Source organism: Lissotriton helveticus, chromosome 4_1 (genome assembly GCF_964261635.1).
Source record: "Lissotriton helveticus chromosome 4_1, aLisHel1.1, whole genome shotgun sequence".
NCBI classification, from domain to species: Eukaryota; Metazoa; Chordata; class Amphibia; order Caudata; family Salamandridae; genus Lissotriton; species Lissotriton helveticus.
In genome coordinates, this window is record NC_136063.1 from 116,459,912 (window position 1) to 116,480,241 (window position 20,330).

Sequence of the window (20,330 nt, forward strand, 5' to 3'; positions counted from 1 at the left end):
GAAAGAGAAGACTCATGAATAGAAAAATGTTTTACAGTGTTTAAACACATTCATGCACCAGTCTCTTTCTAAATAAGGTAACATGGCTATCCTGCAAAATATGTAAAGGAGTAAAGATGACTTGCTTGGGATTTTCTTCAAAACAAGAATGGTATGAACACACATTGACCAATTCTTGGTCAAGCATTATTTTGAATGGAAACATGTCAAAGAGTAAAAATGTACACCAGCTAATAGTATACACATAAAGGATGGAGAGAGGATATCGCCTTATGGCTAGAGCGGTCGACCTCAAAGCTGGAGAACCTGGTTTCACTATCTCGGCAGGGACGCTCAACAAACATGAATGTGTCAATCTGTAGTGCAACTGGAGCTCATGTGAAGTGCTCTGATACCTTCGGGTCATGTTTGCTTTATATACAACTTCAGAAAAAAGGAGCAGTCATTAGAAGCTTGAAATGCTCAAAAGTGTCAATGTTGCAAGCCAAACTATCTTGGCTTAATCTCTTAGTATAACACATATTATATTGTGAAATTCTCAAAGGAGCAATGGATGTGTTAAGACAAGTATATAAATAAAAAACCTAAATATATAAGGGAGTATGGTACACAAGTGCCATCTTAAGCTGGGGAATTCACCCTTTATTGTTATGTGCCTGGGTTAGGTTCAAGTAGCAATGCTGCACATTTTCTTACATTGTCCTTTTTCTGCAGATTAACATTTTACGTTAACCATTTGCACACAGTTTCACAAAAAATCACACAAATCCTGAACTGCATAAATAAATTGAAAGAAATATATACAATTATTACTGAGCTGTCCAACCCTGACATAGTTGCAATAAAATGAGCTACTTCCCAGTCATTCTGTATCTCCTTGAATAACTTTTTCATCAACAAAATCACCACAATTAAAGCCATCATTAGCCTTTTGTCTAAGGCCTTGAGAAACCCCTACCCCTACACTTGAGCAGACCCCCTGCTCCCACCGAACTATCGCCACACATCTCTGCTCCTCTTCTTGGCCAAGGTATTGGAACCTACGTGGCAAAATGCCTCTGCTCATTTATTGAACAGTCCCAATTCCTTGATCCCAAACAAGCACGTTTTTGTCCCTCTCATTCCACTGAGGCAGTAATACTGACAGTGTTGGACGAACTAACAAAGGAAGCTGAAAAGGGCACCCTTCTGTCCTTGGTGCTCTTAGATCTATTTGCAGCCTTTGACACGATCGGCCATGGAATTCTAGTAGACCGTGTCAGGGGCGCAGGATTCCAGGGCCCAGCTCTCAGATGGATCATGTCTTTCTTGGAGGACCACTCCCAGTCTGTACACCTCTCTCACTTCACAGCACCTAATGTGGAAACTACTTGTGGAGTGCCACAGGGATCCTCACTATCCCTGCACCTGTTCATTCTGTATCTACTTCCGCTGATTCTGTCCCTAAGAGAATGAAATGTGTGCACATTTAACTATGCAGATGACCTGCAACTAATCTGTACTATTGACAACACAACTGACTCCATTCTCAGTATTCTTACGCAACTAGAGGAACAGGAAACATCTAAAGCTAAATCTGGATAAAACCAAACTGATCTTGATAGGCAGTGTCTGGAACGCTTGGAGCCTGTATTTTTGGCCAACTGAGCTGGGCTCTCCCCAAGCCCCATCTTCTTCAGCTAGGAGCCTTGGAGTTACAATCAATTGCAACCTATCCATGAAGTCCCAGATTGGGAAAGTAGTCTCCACCTGATTCTTCCAGCTGTGAAGATAAGTAAAATCTGCAGATTCCTCACCAGGGAAGCACTTATTCAGGTTGTCTTATCTTTGGTCATATCTCACATTGATTATGCTAATTCACTTTATTTCTGTCTTCTGTCATATTTAGTAAAAAGACTGCAACTGGCGCTTAATCAGGCCACCAAACTGATTTTCCATCAGCTCAGATGGCAACATGCCTCCTCCCTCATGAGGAAGCTACATTGGCTCCCCATAATACAACACTTTGTTTTTAAAACCGAGTGTCTTATCTTTAAATCTCTGCATGGCGCTTGTCCAAAATATGTTTCCGACCTTGTCCAGAGATATAGACCTGCCCGCTCATCCCACCTAAACCTCCTGGTCACACCGTCCTACGAAGAGGAGAGATTTGCAGTGTTGGCTCCTCTCTTCTGGAATGCCCTCACCCTTGACATCAGATCATGTACAGAACATTTGAACTTCAGGAGACTTCTTAAGACCCGGCTGTTTATCCAGGCATATAAAATACCTATCAGGACCCAGGCTGTTCCTATATTTAGCGCCTAGAAACCGACCGGTGTACGTGCACTCTACAAATAATTTTAACATAGCATAACATATTTGTATGCATGGCAATGTTGGATTAGTTTCTCTGAAACTGCTTTGCTTACACATTTCACTTTGCACAACCTTATCATGATGCCTCGAAGACCCAGTACAAAGCCTTTCTGCATGTTGAAGGAAGTTGCACAATGCTGTTCTATCTTCATCCATGAGGCGACAGGGCTATCTGCAAACCCATAACGATGCTAATTTGTGAATCTCAAGGATGCTTTTTATTATAAAAATAATTCTGGTGGGTAGCCAGAGGAGACAGTTCTGCTGACATCAAGAGGTGCCTTGCAAGTGCTACACTGCATGGCTTTCCCCCTAAACATGGTTTGACTGACCCATCCACAATTGGAATATTTAATTTACGTGGAAGTCCCTGGAAAAGTGCATTACATGTACCCAGGGCCTTTAAATTAAATGTTACTAAACATTTGAGTTTGTCAGCTAAAGACATTAGGAAAAAGAGATACACCCGGTAAAACTTGAACAGAGAGATAATGTAATGTTGTGAGCCATGAAAAGACCTTTACCATATAATTGATGTCATCAATGTAGAGAGAGAGAGTTAGCGTGAATAACTGATTAGCCTTCACTTGCCCTGTTTCTGCTAAAAACTAAAAAAACGTACTGAAAAATAGAATACAATCTAGACTTTAAAGGAATTGGTCCGCAACAAATGTTCCAAATATGTTGGAAAACCTATTTAGTATAGAGCCTGAGTAATAAGTTGTGTCTCTCAAAGTAGATGGATCTTATGTTAAATCAATCAAGCCAAAGAAAATGTTCAAGGTTACATAAACAAAAGTCAACAACAACAAAACTTTTTTGGGCCTTTGTAAAAAAACATAAAACTCATGTTTAGAAATATCCAGGAAGTACCGTAACTGTAGAATAAGATACACTGCTTTAATAAAATACACGTTTAAAAATGCAAGTAAATATAAAATAAAAAGGGATACCAAAGTAACCTCACATCCATACCCATCCACCCTTCGGTAAGTAATCACAGCTAGATCTAAGCCTAACTGCAGACTTTAAAAAACAGAGAATGTGCAATACAGTACTCCCTAAAAGCATTGAAAAGAAAGTAAAAGCAAGCTGCAGTTGTCTAAAATTTGCCTTTTTTTAAATATGGATAAAAATAGGACTTCCTCTGTATCTCAGAATAGTTACAAGACATTAAAAAGTGCACCATAACCTGTGGAGACTTGGCGTCATAGCAACAGGGCAACAATATCTCACCTTTGTTCCGCCCACATGGGTGGGCGAGAGGATGGTATACATCAAGGCAGAACCTGGTCAGTAAAAAATGGTCATAAGAGCTGGGAAGCTCTTGAGATATGGTTCCGTGAATTTAACAATTTTCAAAATGATAAATATACATACACCGTGCTTCCTTAGCTTGCACTCCTCCCTATCTGCCACCCGCTGCCTAAAAAAAGCCTCCTTGACCCAGACTAGGTCCTTCCTGCTGATTGATTCCGGGTTGATAAAGAGATCAGATCATCCTAGACTCCTAAAGCCCTCCTGTTAATAATTAAGCCTGGAAATACAATGAGCATGGTCAATGGCCTTACAGCCCTTTAGGGCCTCTTTGTTTAAAGCAGTCCTGTTAACTAACAATATTTTGATATAAAGGGACAGGATGCGAAAAGACAACAAGTCAGAAAGATAGCCCATACCCAGCTCTTTGTGTACTATGAAAGTGGAGGTGTCCTGGGGTATGCTTAAGAGTCATCTCAAGAAGTTGTTTTCAGCTATTTGTAGCTCTTCATGAGCGATATGACACCAGATTTCACTACTGTACACCACCAGTCTGCAGGAGTGTTCCTATTGGTATTCTACCCAAACAGGAGGCAAAGTTGGAAATAGCAGCATAAACCTATAACCTAACCTATACCTAACAATTCCCCTTACATTCAGCTTCCTAACGGACCCCAATTTAACTTCGCATCCAGTGTATCCCTCAGGTAAGAAAAAACACTAGTCTTTAGGACTAAAGTAGACCCAACCCTAAAATTAAGGGATTTTCTTGAGGCATTTCCCACCTGCATCAAATAAGACTTAGAGTTGTTAACCAACAAGTCCCGATCTTTCATAAAAGCCTCAAAGGAGCTAAGCAGAGTTTGCAGCCCACTTGCGGTCTGGGCCATGAGGACGGCATCATCAGCATACAATAATAATGTCAGCTAGTAACTCCTCCAGGTTATTGATATATAAATAAATAAAACAGAGCTTAAATATACAACCCTGTTGAACCCCTCTCTTTATTGGAAACTGTTGGGTAACCTTGCAATGTTTGGTGTAACGTACCTCTGATTTGGTGTCCAATGTATTTATCCACCCCTATGTAAGACAAGTTCTCCCATAGCTTACTTCTTTTCACACAGGGTACAAAGAGAATGCATCCCTCACTGCTGAGTGTGTGTGGGAGTAGAGTAAACTCTAAGTCACATAATATGCAGTTGTGAGAAACTACACACTCTGAGAATATACTGACTTTGCCCCATTTGGCATACTTTAAACAAACGGACATGTAAAGCTGTCCTGGTTGATTGCATGAACGCTGAATCAGTGCAGCTGGCGGCACACTTTATGAAATACCTCTCTACAGTAAAAGCAGTCCTGGATTTGGATAATCACAAAGAGCTATAATCCATAATGTTGTGCCTAACTGTTTTAAATCCCCATGTGTATAGTTGCCCGAATTGTGTCTATAATTTTTAAAATGCAGAATAATAGGGGGAAAAATCTTTATATACCCTTTTATAATATTGGAACTAATACACTTTATATTGTTTTTATATGGTTTAATTGCAATGATTTTAATTAATTGTGCAACAAAATATCTATCTAAGGTGGAGGACAGGTCCATGAAGTCCAGATAAATGGTGTTGGAGTGGGCAACTAGGTACTTATTAAGGATCATGACAAATGGGTGTATTGATCCACTGTTGACCTCCCCGGACCAAACCCATGTTGGATATCTGCTAAGATGTTGCTATCATCTGCCCAGGTTGTCAACCTGTCCAATAGGATGCGTCCGACCACCTTGACCACTGAATCCAGCAGGGAGATTGGCCTATAAAAGAGAGTGCCATTCTTGTTCCCTTTTTAAATACTGGGGCAATGGTGGATATAGCCCAGGTGCTAAGAGGGTCAGCTCTAATAGCTGCATTAATAATTGAGGTAGCGGCTGGCATCCACAACTATGGGTTGGACATATAAAGAACAAGGACAATCCCATTGGGTCCTGGTGTCATATTTCTAGACAACGCTGCAATACCCTTTCTAACGTCCTCAGCTGTAACTATAAGAGAAGATTTCCCTTTTCCGGTTCTACAAGATGCACTCACATCTAATGGGCATTGGAGCATTTCCTCGAAGTGACCTACCTATTCGTCTTCTGTAATATGCACATCAAGAGTTTGTGCAGCATCTCCGGCCAAGAATGGACTACTAACAATGATCCAAAATGAGGCACTAATCTTTAGGTACTAGCCTCGGAGAGCTCACTCCATGCCTCCTCCCTACACTCAGCCTTGCGCCTTACTGATTCGGCTTTCTGTAGCCTTCCACAGGCCTTTACCAAGTCCCTTGGTTTGGTGCCTAATGCTTCCCTCAGTTTCCTAGCCACACAAAAGCAATTAAGAATAAACCATCTTGGCGCCTGGTCAGGAGGTACTTGGGAGGGAGCCTTTAATTTGTCTCCTATAGTATGGGAAATGACCGAGAATGCTTCCTGGATGCCCCCGACTCTACCTGGTGGGTTGTACAGATATCTAACTCCGTATGGCACCTAGCTGAAAGTGACTCATAGAAGTGATCGAGATTATCAGTCTCCACCTTAGCCTTCTGCCCCGTCTGTAGCTTGCAGTATGCCCCTTTCTGCTGTCATCTTTGGTTTCCCTAGTGGAGGTCAGCTAATCTTGATGCACAAAGGGGAAAGCAAAAGAAGGGGTGTTGAAACAATAATCTATAAATGCTTCAAGGCCCCTCCCTGTAAATGTGGGAATGATAGGCTTCCTGACTTGGCCCAACATGCACATAGCAAAGGATAGATGTAACTCATTTACTTGGGTATTGAGAATGGCTCTCTGCTTAGTATGTTCTAAGTGCATACCCATCGAGCTAGGGCAGCCCATATCATTAAGATTTGAGCCACTCAGATCCCCACATAGGTGAATGTTAAAGTCTCCTGTGAGCATTAAATTGCTGTAATGTGGGGTGTTTATAGTCAGGGTTCTTAGAAAGGAGACCAATATAGGAATATTACAAATATCTGGAAAAGCAGAAGTGGCATAATAAAAGTTAAAAAGCAAAAAATTACCAGACCCACCGGAAAGTGGCAAGGCCTGCAGACAAGGGTTATTGGTTGGCAACGCCGCCAATCTACATTAAACTACTAAGGAGATATAGATTACCAACCCATCCTTTGATCTTCCTGCCCTCTCAAGGGGTGGCAGGCACAAAATAAGTCTTATATCCCTCTAGTAAGAAGCTGATCATAATGTACCATGTTTACTGAAGATATATCACATCAAACCTTTTTATGAATAGACTCCAGCCAGGGTCAGAAAACGTACTTGTTAACCCAGCTCCATGATCCAAATTTACAAGCCTTGCTATCCAACTGACCAACTGAGAAGCCAGGTGACATCTAAGAGCTAAGGATTGATGGCTCTGCTAAGTCAGTCTCAGTGAGTCAAACACAAGTGTTCAGCATTTCTAAAGAAACAAATCTATTAGAAAGAGGTATGTTGTTAGTCACCATCGCTGACCACACTGAACATGAACAGTATACATCTACAGGTTCACCGCACAGTCACAATACTCAAGAGACCATAAGAATGCCCCTGGGAGAGGACCACAATGGACAAAATGGGACCACAAGGATTACTCTTGTTAGCCACAAACAAAATTCTGTCTTCCACATGGGGTCTGTTAAAATTGATGATAACACTGTCTCTGAAGTTTTTCGGGAACTAACAACCCATGTTACTATATGCACCTTGTTGATTAATCCCTCGGCCCTTAAACCCAGGGCCATATTAGAGTTCAACCTGTGCAGGACATTGTTCTTTAGTTGATAAAAGTCTTCTGAAGTGCTTGAGGGGAGCAACAGGAAGTTCCCCAGCATCGCTACATATGGTATACATTCCATTGGGACGTGTAGAATAATTGACCTCTGCCTTAAGGGCCTTGTATTGGCCCTTGTATTGGCCTCCCCTCTCCTCAATGTTTCACCCAAAAAGGGTTTGGAAGGCCCCAGGTGGTCTGTTAGGTTCATGTTTTTTGAAACGCCCCCCCCCCCCGGCCCTGCTGTCAAATGGCTGTAATCCACTAGGGACTGAGACAAGTGGGCTGTGCTCCCCGACCCTGGATTTATCAATGATGACTGCATCTTGTCTCTTGTTCCCTGATCAGGCCCTCTATTACAATCTGCCCGAGAACAGGCTGATAACCCCAATGGGCTATCATGAGAGTATTTGTCCCCTTCTGGGTTATTACGGTTAATCCAGGAGAGTTATAGCTCCATTGTAGCTAAACATTGCTTGATTGGGTCCAGTTCTGGTCCATACTTGCCAGCAAAGAACCTAAAATACTTTTCATCATGGCAGCCACATCATCCTTGGTCAGGGTTTGCAACTTGTTGGCACTATGCACTATCCCTGCTTTGCAAATAGTTAAACTATTTGCTTTGCAAATAGGAAGGTGTCCTCTAAGGACCCTTTCCCCTTTGTGCATGATTGAAAAAATATTTTTAAGAGTGCCGACTCTTAAAAAATTAAACTTTAAAGATTCATAATTTTTTTTTAAAAGCATCTAATTTTCCTTTGAGGAAATTGCTTGCTTAAAATAAGATTGCTTAATTTAAAGGAAATCACATACATGGTGGTCTGTTGACACCGGCAGGGTACCATCCCTGTGATGGCAGCAAATCTTATTGGGCCATAAATTGAGACCTATCTCATTAATATCCATGAGGTAGGTCTATTTGCAAACCACTAAGAACCGCTATTGAAACTCATAAGAGTTTTATACATTAGGAATAGTGAGTTCCTCATTTCCATTTTAAACAAATGTCAATTAGGAAATTGCTATTCCTAACTTCCGTACATCTAGCCCATAATTCCTTTATAGACTCCAACTGTAGTTGTCTGAGAAATATGGAAGCCGGTGGTGGTACATGAATAAAGGACACATGTATACTCTTCTCAGACTTCTCCTCTCTCTGATGGTTGCTTACTTTGCCTTCATTCTATATTTTAGGTATATTTAATAAAATGTGTCAAGCACTTTTAGGTGCAACTTACACAGAGTTTTGAGTATTATGCATTGTTTTGCCTTCATTCTATCTATTTAGTATATTTCATAAAATCTATCAAGTACTTTTAGGTGAAACTTGCACAGAGGTTTGAGGATTATGTTGAGTCACATCTCTTAATGTCCTTCATTCTTTTAGAAATTAACATAGCACAGCAAGGAATTGCCAGTCAGTCTTCTCAGTTTGATGTATTTCCATGGGCTAATGCTTCACTTGCCATTGATGGACAACGGACTACTGATTTCTTTAATTCTTCCTGCACCCACACTGACAAACAGATGGCTCCCTGGTGGAGGCTGGATCTGAAAAAGTCCTACAACATATCCACAATCAGAGTATTTAACAGAAACGACTGTTGCCAAGAGCGCCTGATGTTGGCTCACGTTCGTATTGGAGACTCTCCGAATGGTGCCAACCCATCGTAAGTCTTTGCTGTTGTTGTATGAACTGTATTATTTTAGTAAGAAATAATGGTTTGAACCCTATTCTCATCCTGAAGTTAACAAAGCACTAAAACTGTGAAGCAATGCCTGTCCCCTTCTTTCCCAGTGTTTGATGGATATTGTCATGATGCCACCAAAATAGCAAGGACCAAAACAGCGTGAAGACTGGCCTGCAGATTCCGAGTTACTCGATTTGGCTTGTCAATAAATTTGGGGGACATCCACAGCCCACATGCCACCCAGAAGCCATAGATCTTGATACCTATATTTGCTGCAGATATTAGGTTTGCAAGATAACTCTGTGGCAGAAGGATTCAGCTAAAGCAACCAAGAACATACTCCTTCAAACTGACCTTTTTGCTGAACTGACGAGTGCATTAGTGAAGATCCATTTATACTACTGCAAAGTAGTAGATCACACTACCATAAACTCACCTTCAGGGTTTGAAATTTGCAGAACAAAGCAGTCAGAAATGTGCTTGAAATCATGAAAAAGTGTGAGGAAAGTGGTTTAACGTATGGTGTGGTTGTGTGACCTCACTGTGTTATAAACTCACAATTCCATATCAGGTCCACTCAGATACAATTGTAAAACCTTAGCTCAGTCCTGAATAGTTGTGGTTTAGATAAGTCAGACTTTATCAAAGGGACAAGTTTAAATTATTTAGAAGTAACAAAACAGTTGAAAAAGTAGAAAATGGAACACTATAAAACCAATTTGCAGCAAGCATTGGCAAAGTTATTGGGTCTGCCATCGCCCACCAACGTTTTGCCAAACCGTGTTTTTTCATGATTTGTGAAATTACCACATAAATTGAATTTGGTGTGACTAAATACCCCTATATGCAACTAGGTCATACACATAATTTTAATGAAATCAAATGGTCTTAGCTAACACAGACCAAAATAAGCCACGTGTGCATCTATTGGCAGCCAGCCTCTTACCTTTGAGAAAGAAAGAAAGAAAGAAAGAAAGATAGAAAGAAAGAAAGAAAGAAAGAAAGAAAGAAAGAAAAAGGCAAGAAATACAGCAAGAAATAAGGCAAAAAAGGAGGAAAACAAGAAGGGATGAATAACAAAATGGCAAGAACAACTGCAAGTAAGAAAGCAATAGGTAAAGAGAGAAGGCAAGAAGGAAAGAAATATGCAAGAAGGAAAGAAAGAAAAGAGTGAAAGAAAAATTAAGGAAAAATGGCAAGAAAGCAAAAAGGCAGGAATTAAAGAAGAAAAAGGAAAAAAGAGAAGGAAGAGCAGATGGAAAGAAATATTGAAGGAAAGAAAAAGAAAGAAAAGAACAAACGAGAAAAAGAAAGAAGGAAATAAGGAAGAAAGAACGTGTGAAAGAAGGAAAGGAAGCAAGAAAAGTTAGAAAGGAGTTAAGAAATGAAAAACGGAGGAAAAGAGCAAAAGAAAGAAAGAAAGAAAGTTAGTAAGAAAGGAAGATGAAGGAAACAAACAAAGAAGGAAATTGCAAAAAAGTGCTGCTGATTAAACATAATAAAGGCTGATTTTTTTTCCTGAACATAATTTAGTAAAAAACTATAGATGAAATGAGTCCAGAGTAAATGTGTTCTGAAGAATTATCCGCTCACAAATTTTCATGTATAATATTGTAGCTTTTGGTTTGTGTATTGCCTGCATAGTAAAAATGCAATACCTTAGTGCAGAACAGTTTTCAAATGGATGCAATGTGTTATCCTGTGAAACAAGACACTTCAAAAGGAATTTACAATAGCATTTTTAAGATACAGGAATTGATAAAGCTGGATGGACACTGTGCTCTTATCTGGTACATGAATCTTGCTATCATATTAGATGCTGTAAACAAAAGCTACATTAAAGTAATACGAATGTTAAAATAAATACATTAACTCTGAAGGGAACTACCTTGTGTGCAGATATGCTACCTGTGAAAAAGACAAATGCAATCATTCAAACCATCGCCCCTTGCTCTTATACTGTAGACGATGAAAGCAGAATATGAATGACACATCTAGGCTGGATCCTGGAAACAGCAGGTAATCCTTGTTCACTCTGTTCTCCAGTTCTGATGTGATCTCAGGTCTGGGTGACAGCGGTGCCACTTTTATTCAAATTACAAGCATATGGAGATGGGGCAACTAACAAGCTGATTGCAGTACTACTCCATTTGCTAGGAGGATTTTACACCTCTTACCTGAGCAGGCTCTTTGTGTTCCTTCATGAGAGTTGTTCACACCTCTCATAAGAAAGCAGAATGCTGTATCAACAGCAGCCTGCTTGGAATATGACACTTTACAATGTGGTTTTCACACTGCAATGCAATCACAATGCGGTTGTTACAACAATCTCGTTGTTACAGTGCAGTGCCACTATAATGCAAGTTGTTACAAAGACTTGCAGTAGATGGCACGCTGGACTTAGGAATAGTATGATTTACTCTTCCAACTCCCACTAGGGAAGGGGTTGGAATAGTAAATCATACTATTCCTTAGTCTAGAGTGACATCTAGTGCAAGTCATCATATGTAAGCGTTGTTTCCCGCCTGTGTGCTACTTTCAGTTCCGAAAAGACAGTTTCCTAAAATTAAAGCTCTGAGTCTGCTATGAAAGGGGATCCCAAAATAGCATTGATTACTGGTAGCTCAGCTTTCCAAAAATAGTGTATTCAACCCAAGGAAGTACTACCATATATGCCTCAGATCAGCCTATAACTCATTCAACATCTAAGAATAACATGAGTATTGATGGAATGGAATATTGTGGTCACAGAGTACTAACCATGCAGTAAATCCTGTTTCTAGCCGTATAACCGTGTAATGTGCCAAAGAGGTTGAAATGAATAGACCCACAAGACAATGCTCTCATCCCCAACCTACAAAAACAGTTGAATATCATGCAATACTGAATACAGCTTGGAGATCACACCCCTTAGGCCCAGAATACCAAGAGTATAATGTCTGTACTTCAACATCTCTCTTATGGGCAATGTTCTTATTTTAGAGTGCATCACACATTGTTTAATTGGTCTTATAAAGAAAGATGCCTTTCCTCCACCTCCAAATTCCAATTTGCAAGTGCGAAAGCATGTATCTGTGTCCCCCTGTGTCCCCATGACACAGCAATGTTCCTTTATACCCCATTCATGCCATTCATCATATGGACAAACTTTCACTCTTTGTGTCAAGTCTGGGTTGAAATCGATGGGTGCATAAGGAGATGAATAGGTGGTTAATCATCCTTTGATGACCCAAAATTTGAAAGGCATACAAGGCAGGGACAAAGCAACAATGAATGTAATTTCCTGTGTCATAGTCATGCTACATCCCAAGCTAACCTGCCTACTACCACTTGCTTCATGTGGACCCAAAACATATCAATTTCCACCAATCATCAATCAAACAATACTCAGAGCTAGTACAAATAATTGTATACTTTCTGTTTGGTAACACCTACCTACCCTACGATTTGAGATGCAGTAGGAGTTTAATTGGTACACTGGGCTGGGAGCCTTCACAACCACATTACAATATAGAATTCTTCAGGTCAACAATGAAGGCCATTTCAATAGTAACCAGAAAGAACAAGATAATGAGGAGTATTTATTTATTGTTTTGCCAATCACCCCACAACAAGAGATAAAGAGAATGGATCAGTGTTTGAAATCACTGCGTATATCAGCACATGAAGGAGGCCAACTGGCCAGCAAAATTGTAACTGGATCTTCAGTTGAATTTCCACTTATTAATTCAAGCCCAAATAAGTGTCCCTGATTAATAAACTCATTTTTCCTCCACCTCCAAATTAAATTTCCATTTATAGAAAGTCCCCATGGAAAATGTTCACACTGGTCCTATATCCTCCTAGTGCTAAGTCTGGATTAAAATGGTTGGGTGTATAAGGAGATGTGAATATGTGAATCCCACAATTTTAAAAGTGTATGTAGCAGAGTAGGGAGGTATAGGATTGGTAGGTGCCTGTGCCATGGAAACCATGCTATATCACAAGCAGATCTGCCTATCACCATTTGGACCCACAATGTGTCAGTTTCCAGCAAAGACCAATCACACAATACCTGGAGAAAGGGTTATATACACCACAGAGCTACTGTAATGCTTCAGAGACTTAAATATACCCGTGTCAACAGTAATCAGAAGTGTAGTGTAGTTCCTATTATCCCAATAGGCTCTGCGCATTGGAATAATATCTTCAATAGTATAGACGTAGGACTGTGGTTAACTAGGTCTTCTACTGACGATATTAGACTTAAAGTTATGTGTGCCAGCTAGCTCAGAGTTCACTAGAAACTTTCTCGAATAGGCAAGGAAGAGTTTAACCTCCCTGGATAGACAAGAAGGGATTTAGTTTCTGACAACCATAGAACATGACAACTTTGCTCTCCCCTAATCAAGAGTATATCTCTAGAGTCGTGTGAAAACAAAAGACAACTATTTTACTCAATCAGTACGTGCATTTATAGTTCCACCAGTTTGTAGAGAAATAAGAGATGGGCGTGTTTCAATAAAAAGATGTTATTTATTGATCAGTCTCTTTTCTCATACAAGAGAAATGAATCGCTATTATTGCAATACTTATAGTTAAGTAAAGTGCATACAGTAAAAACAGGATTATAAAATAATACTGTAAAAGCATTTATATGGTTTCTTAGCCATATGATACTTAAAATGGATAAAAGATATACATACATATATACATTGACTAATCGTTCTCAACTGGTGCTTCTAACTACGCCTACCCCGGTGTACCTGACCTAAGCCTAATACTTGGGAGGGAGTAAGTAAGTAGCAGTTTTAGTTAAGTTTGTTTCGCCAAGAATCTGACTCAAGAATTCTCTGTAAGGGGTTAGTCAGTTCAGTACCTGGGATTTAGAAGGCTGGAGGGTTGGTATCTCTGTCTCAGGACTCGATATCCCAGTTACCCGCGAGGGCGGCTGGAAACGCCGGAGGCTGGATTTCTCGGCAGGAGAAAAGGCAGCGACCCTCTCAGCGCGTCAAAAGGGAGGGGCAGCGTCCGTGGGCTTTCCTGCATCAGCTGGGCTCTCCGGCAAGTAGCGCTGCTCCAAGCTCGTCACCACCGTGTCTTAGCTTAGGGCAGCGTCGGTATATTTATACCTGAAAGGTGCCGTGTTTGACGTAAGGATGGACATAAGACGTCAGCAAGAATGTCATAAGGACTGGTCGTTCTTACATTCTTTGCAGGAGTTCTCGAGCGAAATCAAAACAATAGCTGCGGGGGATTTCCCATGTCTGTTGGAGGTTTGATTTGTTTTGAGAACTCGGTGTGCTTTCTAGGGGGCTGAAGGGATAGTGCTTGCTTAATGTGACAGCATGCGCTATGACCTAATCTGAAAACGGGTTTCTGTGCCGGTGTATGGACATTAGTGAATTAATAACCGGACAAGGGTCAGAAATATCAGTATCAATATAGGTACCTAGATAAACACACTACACCCACTCCACGATTTTATGTACATATTTACTAACCTAAGCAATAGTAAACATAACTAACAGTGCATGTGTATACCAAACCATCCCAAAAACATTTTTTTTCTTTTGTATTTGAAAAATGGTGTATGCGAAATGCATGAAATGAGTATAGGTACTGTATGCATTCAAGCAGTATAATCATTCAATAAGGAGATGCATATTTTATATCAGCATGAATGATTTGCGAAATTACACATGAAATGGCTCTTGATACAGAAAAAAATTGCGAGACCATCTCATCACGTATAAACACAATTAATTGCATATAAACTAGAGGTTGAGGTAATGTAATGTCTCTAGTATTCCTAAGAATAGAAGTTCTGTTCTCTAAGAATAGTTTTACTTTAAGCAGACGATAAGTGCCAAAAAGGTAAATATTTTGGAATTGGAAAAAAGTTTTCGCTATTCAGGGGAGAAGAGAAAGAATAGTTCACAGTCACTTTGTTTTCAAAAGACTGAAGGCCAAATTCAGAGTTCAGGGAACGCCGTGTGCAAGTTTGTTGAAAATCATTCTCTCTGTTCCGGTGAAAACATCATTTCAGAAAGACTCTCGAAAAAACAGTCTACAGCTTCTGGTGAAAGTTCGACTAGGTTCAAAAATGTCGCTACCATGCAGTCATGCGCATGATTGCTTTCAATGATGGTTTGATCAGAACTGCTTACAGAAGGTCGTACCTGGTTGATGCTGCTTTCATCTTGTACTTCACTACCCTTCAATCGTAGTGGTGAAGTCTCCACGAATGCCGTCATCAGGATAGGTAGCCGCTGGGGACAGCACAATGCATGAGCCTTTACTGGACCCAACAAAGTATTTGCATCCAATGGTACGTCTGATTGTAGTGTACGACAGGTGTCCAACACGCATTCTTCGCCGCATAGCATGCACCTTAATACAGGCATAACACAGTTCTGCCAGATGGGTCTGAATGAAAGAAACCAGGTCATATTTAGATCTCGTAGCCGGGCTAAGCCAAGGACTTTAGTTATGCGGTCCCGGTAGCGGATAGCTAGGATCGTTTCTTCCATTGTTGCTGGAGTCTTGTCTGTGACATGGCTTGCCATAACGAAGCAAGAGTAGCAAGAATAAAATGCCTGCTACGAGTCCCAACAGGAGTGGAAGTCCGCCAAAGATGGAATGGACCAAATTTGGAAAGATACCCAGGATCGCTTTGAATGGGGTTAAAGCGCCTGAAAAAACTTTCTTAAATACACTTGCGATTCCACTTGTATCAGAAATATTTAAGATTTCGTTCAGTATTTCTGCGAAGTGTAGGGGGCAATTTGTTGATAACATTGAATGAATCTCTGCCGTTGTCCTTGCAACTTGGAGATCGTACGTTTCTTTTGATGACGTCAACTGGGTTGGCGTCTGTAGTCTTCATTCTGCTTAAAGTATCAATTCGAATAGAAGAGATTTTTAAACTGGGCCATAACCTTCCCTCCCTGTCTGGAGCATCATTCGGGAACAATACTCTTTCACAGCACATGACCCTGGAAGTCACGCTTACAAGATAAGGTTTTCCTGGCAGCAAGCCACAACATCTGTGATCTACAATTAGAATGTAACTCCCGTTCGAAAGTCTTCTAAAGAATGGTTCTAGTTGTGTTGCAGGTGTGCCTAACTGGTGACATGAAAGGTTATTTGAAGTCCCTTCACAGGCCCCATGCAAACTAATACCCTGACACAGAAGTATGCCACTTAGTGATTTTTCACAATTATTATCACTAAGAAATACACTCTGTCCGTTATTACTGACACATGTGTGTGTGTAGGGCAAGTTCCATGTGGACTTAATGTATCCTTTACCCAACCTTTCATACTGGCCTGCCTGTATATATTTTTGGCAGTATTGAAACTGGAAAGTTGTTATCGGTATATTTATTATTCCATGTATTATCCATTCAATGACAGGTCGTTCTGACATTGTCAATGGTAATCTCTCAAGTTTTTCAAAGCTCAGAATTGTATAGTCAGCACCCTTTTGTGCCAAACTGATTTGTTTATCAGTAAGGTTAAAGATATTAAATAGTGACGTTGTGTTGATTAAACGCCAAGGCACATAGCCTGAACGCAGATTTTGTAACATCCAGCCAAGCTGTACAATAGAACGTAATTGAGACTGACCGTGTTGCAACATCAGTAAGTCTTGTTCTATTATATCGATTGCAGAAGATACAATACTGTCCAGTGAATATATTCTGGAAGACAGAGTCATTAACCCATTGTCCATAACAGAAAGTGATTTTTCCAAATTAACATGGTCAATTTCCCGTATTTTTTCTGCTGTCTCAATTTGAGTTACTTTCCAAGCTTCGTTGTAAGCTGCATATATAGAGGCCGCTATGAAACATTTTAGACGCTGTTTGCGTGGTCCCATGATGAAATCACGCAAGTCAGCACCTTCTTTAGGTACAGTTAAGTGTTGCTTAATTTCTGACAGTTTGGATGTATGTAGCCATTGAAGGCAGAGTTTCCCCACACTGTAAGTGGTTACAATCCCTGGATGTTGTCTCTGGGAGTATCTTGGGTCTGGCCGGGTCAATGTGAACCCCTGTATTTTGTTCAGGAATCTGTCTTGACAGTTATTTGTGTCTGTGGGCCAGATCAACCATTGTTTCCAATCAGTATGTGTTCTGTTTTGGTTTAAAATATGGGATACGTCTATCTCAACCTCCGTGTTGCTATTACTGTTAGGTGTTGGTATTGGAATAGACGGTTTATTTAAGTCTTTAATTTTGGCTAGGCCAAGACAGGATATCTGTTGAATTGTATCATTCAAAAATATACTTTGTTCTGGGATCATGCAGGCTCTAAATAATGATTCTATACCTTGCACTTGCCAATCTTTTGTGCCCCAGATCGTTTTCGTTTCAATGTTATTGTTCCAGAAATCAAAACCGAATGTATTCATTTTTTCAAAGAATGAGTCTGAATATATAAATTTTGTGTTTGTAAGCATGGTTTTCACTCCTGTCTTATTTAACAATTTGAAATAAAATGATTCTGCATTACTTGTGTTGAACCCTGAAACGTATGAATATTTATCAAAAAATGTCTTTGAACTGCCTTTTGGTGGAGTCGCACAATGTTCCCATTGGTTAAATTTTAAAACATTTCTAGGTTGAGTAGATTTATGCAGATAATGGTTACCATAATGGTTATAACAAAACATTTGATCGTAATTAGATGAACCTTGCAAATAATCATGTTCTGTAAATTTAGCTGACATTACTAGATCAGACATCATATCATTAATACTTTCAAAGTCCCAATCATCAGCAAATGTGCTTGGTTTTACAAAGTCACTTAAAGAAATCTTGAATTGATGAGGATACTTCAGGAGTTCAACCGGACCATATATTTCGTAATCAGTTTTGTCCCATGCTACCCCACCGGGTATAGGATTGGCTGTGAAGTTTACTGAAGAAAGTTCTCTTTTCTCTATGTGTGAAGACTTGTGTGGTTTCAGGACCAAGTTGATTTTCTGACTTGCTGTGTCCATTGTAGCATATTTTCCCTCAATGAAATGTCCCAAGCATAGTACCATGATGAGCCAAAGTATGAGGATGAATACTCCTAGTGCAACCCAAAGTTCAATCCATGGGGAAATCAGATAGGTTTCTTTTAGTTGATGAAAGATTTCCTTTGCTTTATCTCTAAAAGTTTTTGTTGTCCGCTGTTCATCAGGTTCACTCAGATCTTCAGAAAAATCATCGAAGTTGATGAAGTAGCCTGATGCTGTTCTGTCAATTGTTTCAATTGCTTCTGGATTCCTTTTCGTTTTTGGAAGTTTCTTTGTTTCATTAGCATAGTCTGTGGTTACATCATTGTAGACTGGTGTTTCTTGATTTAAGATTTTAATTTGGGTTTCAAGAGGTTTAAGTTCCATGGCTTTGTTGCGTAGTACTTGATGTTTTACTGTAGGTTTATTAATTGTGATTAGTCTTTCAGTTTGAACCTCTGTGTTTGCAGCAAACTTTGGTGTTCTACTACTTCTTGGGAGTCCACTTGGCCTACTACTTGTTATCGGCCACATGATTGTGGTTTAACCAGGTCGATGGATACAACTCGGTTCTCCTTTTTACCAGCAAGGGGCGGTAGTACTACTGATCTTGTCCCGTTGACAGACAAGACAGAAACTGCTGTTCTGTAAGAAGGCGCAAATTCCTTCTTCACCGCGATCTTCTCTCTGACCAGATCCCCGATTTTTGGAATCCAGACAGGCCTTGCTGGGACAGGTGGTTTCTCTTCAGTGGTTATTGGCTGCTGTTTTAACTTTATGTTGCTCAGGTATTTTCTTGTTTCGTTTAAGACCTGTAAAATAGCCAAACGATCTTTGATATCAAAGCATTTTTCTTTAACCACTGAAGTTTGACTATCAAGGTCCTGGATTAACATTCTAGTCCCAAACAATAGTTCGTACGGACTGAGACCTCTCAGAGAATTTCTTGGCAGATTATTAAGACTACGTTGGACACTTATTAAATGTTTGACCCACCCAGCTTCCGAACCTTATACCTTTGCTGTTATAGATTGCTCTATGCCCTGGTTTTTTCTTTACACCATCCCGTTTCCCTCGGGAAGGAGGTGACAAGAGTACCGCAATGCTATGCCCATGCCGGCCATGTCCGCCTTATAAGCTCGAGAGCTAAAAGCAGGACCCTGGTCAGAATGTAGCATGCCAATTGCGTATATGCCATTATAGACTCGCAAATCTTTTTATAACAGTTCAGACGTCAGCTTAGAGCTGGGGTCTACATTATAAGTGAAAATAGTCTCTACATGTTAATATGACGCATTATTCATACTGGGTATTTTCTGTCGATAGCCTAATCCTTATTGGGTGAAACGCCATGGCAATACACCGTCTCGGTCACCACTGCGGTCTCTGTTGCAGTCTGGACAGTTTTTTGCAAATATGTGATGTTGCAGGCTCATTCCTGGCCACCAGTATGTTGATTGTAATTCTTCTAGAGAATCCTTAAGTGTAAGGTGTCTAAGACCCTCACCCATAGGTGCGTCTGCTATTAACAAGCCTCTCCTGTCCATGTTTGGAATCACTCTATCCTCCACTCCAGGGATTCGAGCAAAAGGAACGGAGTTTGCATCGATTATGTATGTATAATTGAGTGGATACATGAGGGGTAGCGCTGAGCAGACGCCTTTTGATGATGTTTTTACCGCCAGCATTGTTCCCCGTCAATGTATTTTACTGAACGCTTTTTTGTAGCTACGGAAGCCGATTTGGTTGTTTCCGCTGTGGCTGTCTCAGCCAATGAATTCCCTGCAACGTGAACGCCATCACGCTGATGACTCAGTGAGTGTATCACGTGAGTCTTTGGTAGTTCTTTCTTTAAAAGAACTATTTGTTCCCAAAGCGATTTTTGCTTTATTGTGGCACCTGTGTCATCTTTGTACCCGTTTTCAACCCATTTCTGCAAGTCGTTATTGTACGATTTGACGCAGTAATATGAATCACACACTATTAGTGTCGGGAATTCGCGATCCTGATTATCTAGCGCCATTTTTAATGCTATTATTTCAGTTTGTTGTTCTGAATTATTTTCCACTGAGTGTGTTTTTGAAAACAGATGTTTTAATTTACCTCCGCGCCACACGTCTTTTGTAATCTCGCATGTGGCGTTATAAGCTTGTTCTCCCCAAACTGAGGGCTGAACATGTCCGTCTGTATGTATTACACAGGCGTACTGTTGTATGGGC

General features: G+C 40.3%; 1 protein-coding gene across 1 annotated transcript in view; it reads left to right on the forward strand.

The window, feature by feature from the left end:
• The window catches only part of LOC144828410 (pentraxin fusion protein-like), a 159,209-nt gene that overhangs the window by 124,876 nt on the left and 14,003 nt on the right, over window positions 1-20,330 (forward strand). The window contains exon 3 of the mRNA XM_078686535.1: window positions 8,819-9,101. Coding sequence (XP_078542661.1) covers window positions 8,819-9,101 — 283 coding nt within the window. The remainder of the gene's footprint in view (window positions 1-8,818; window positions 9,102-20,330) is intronic.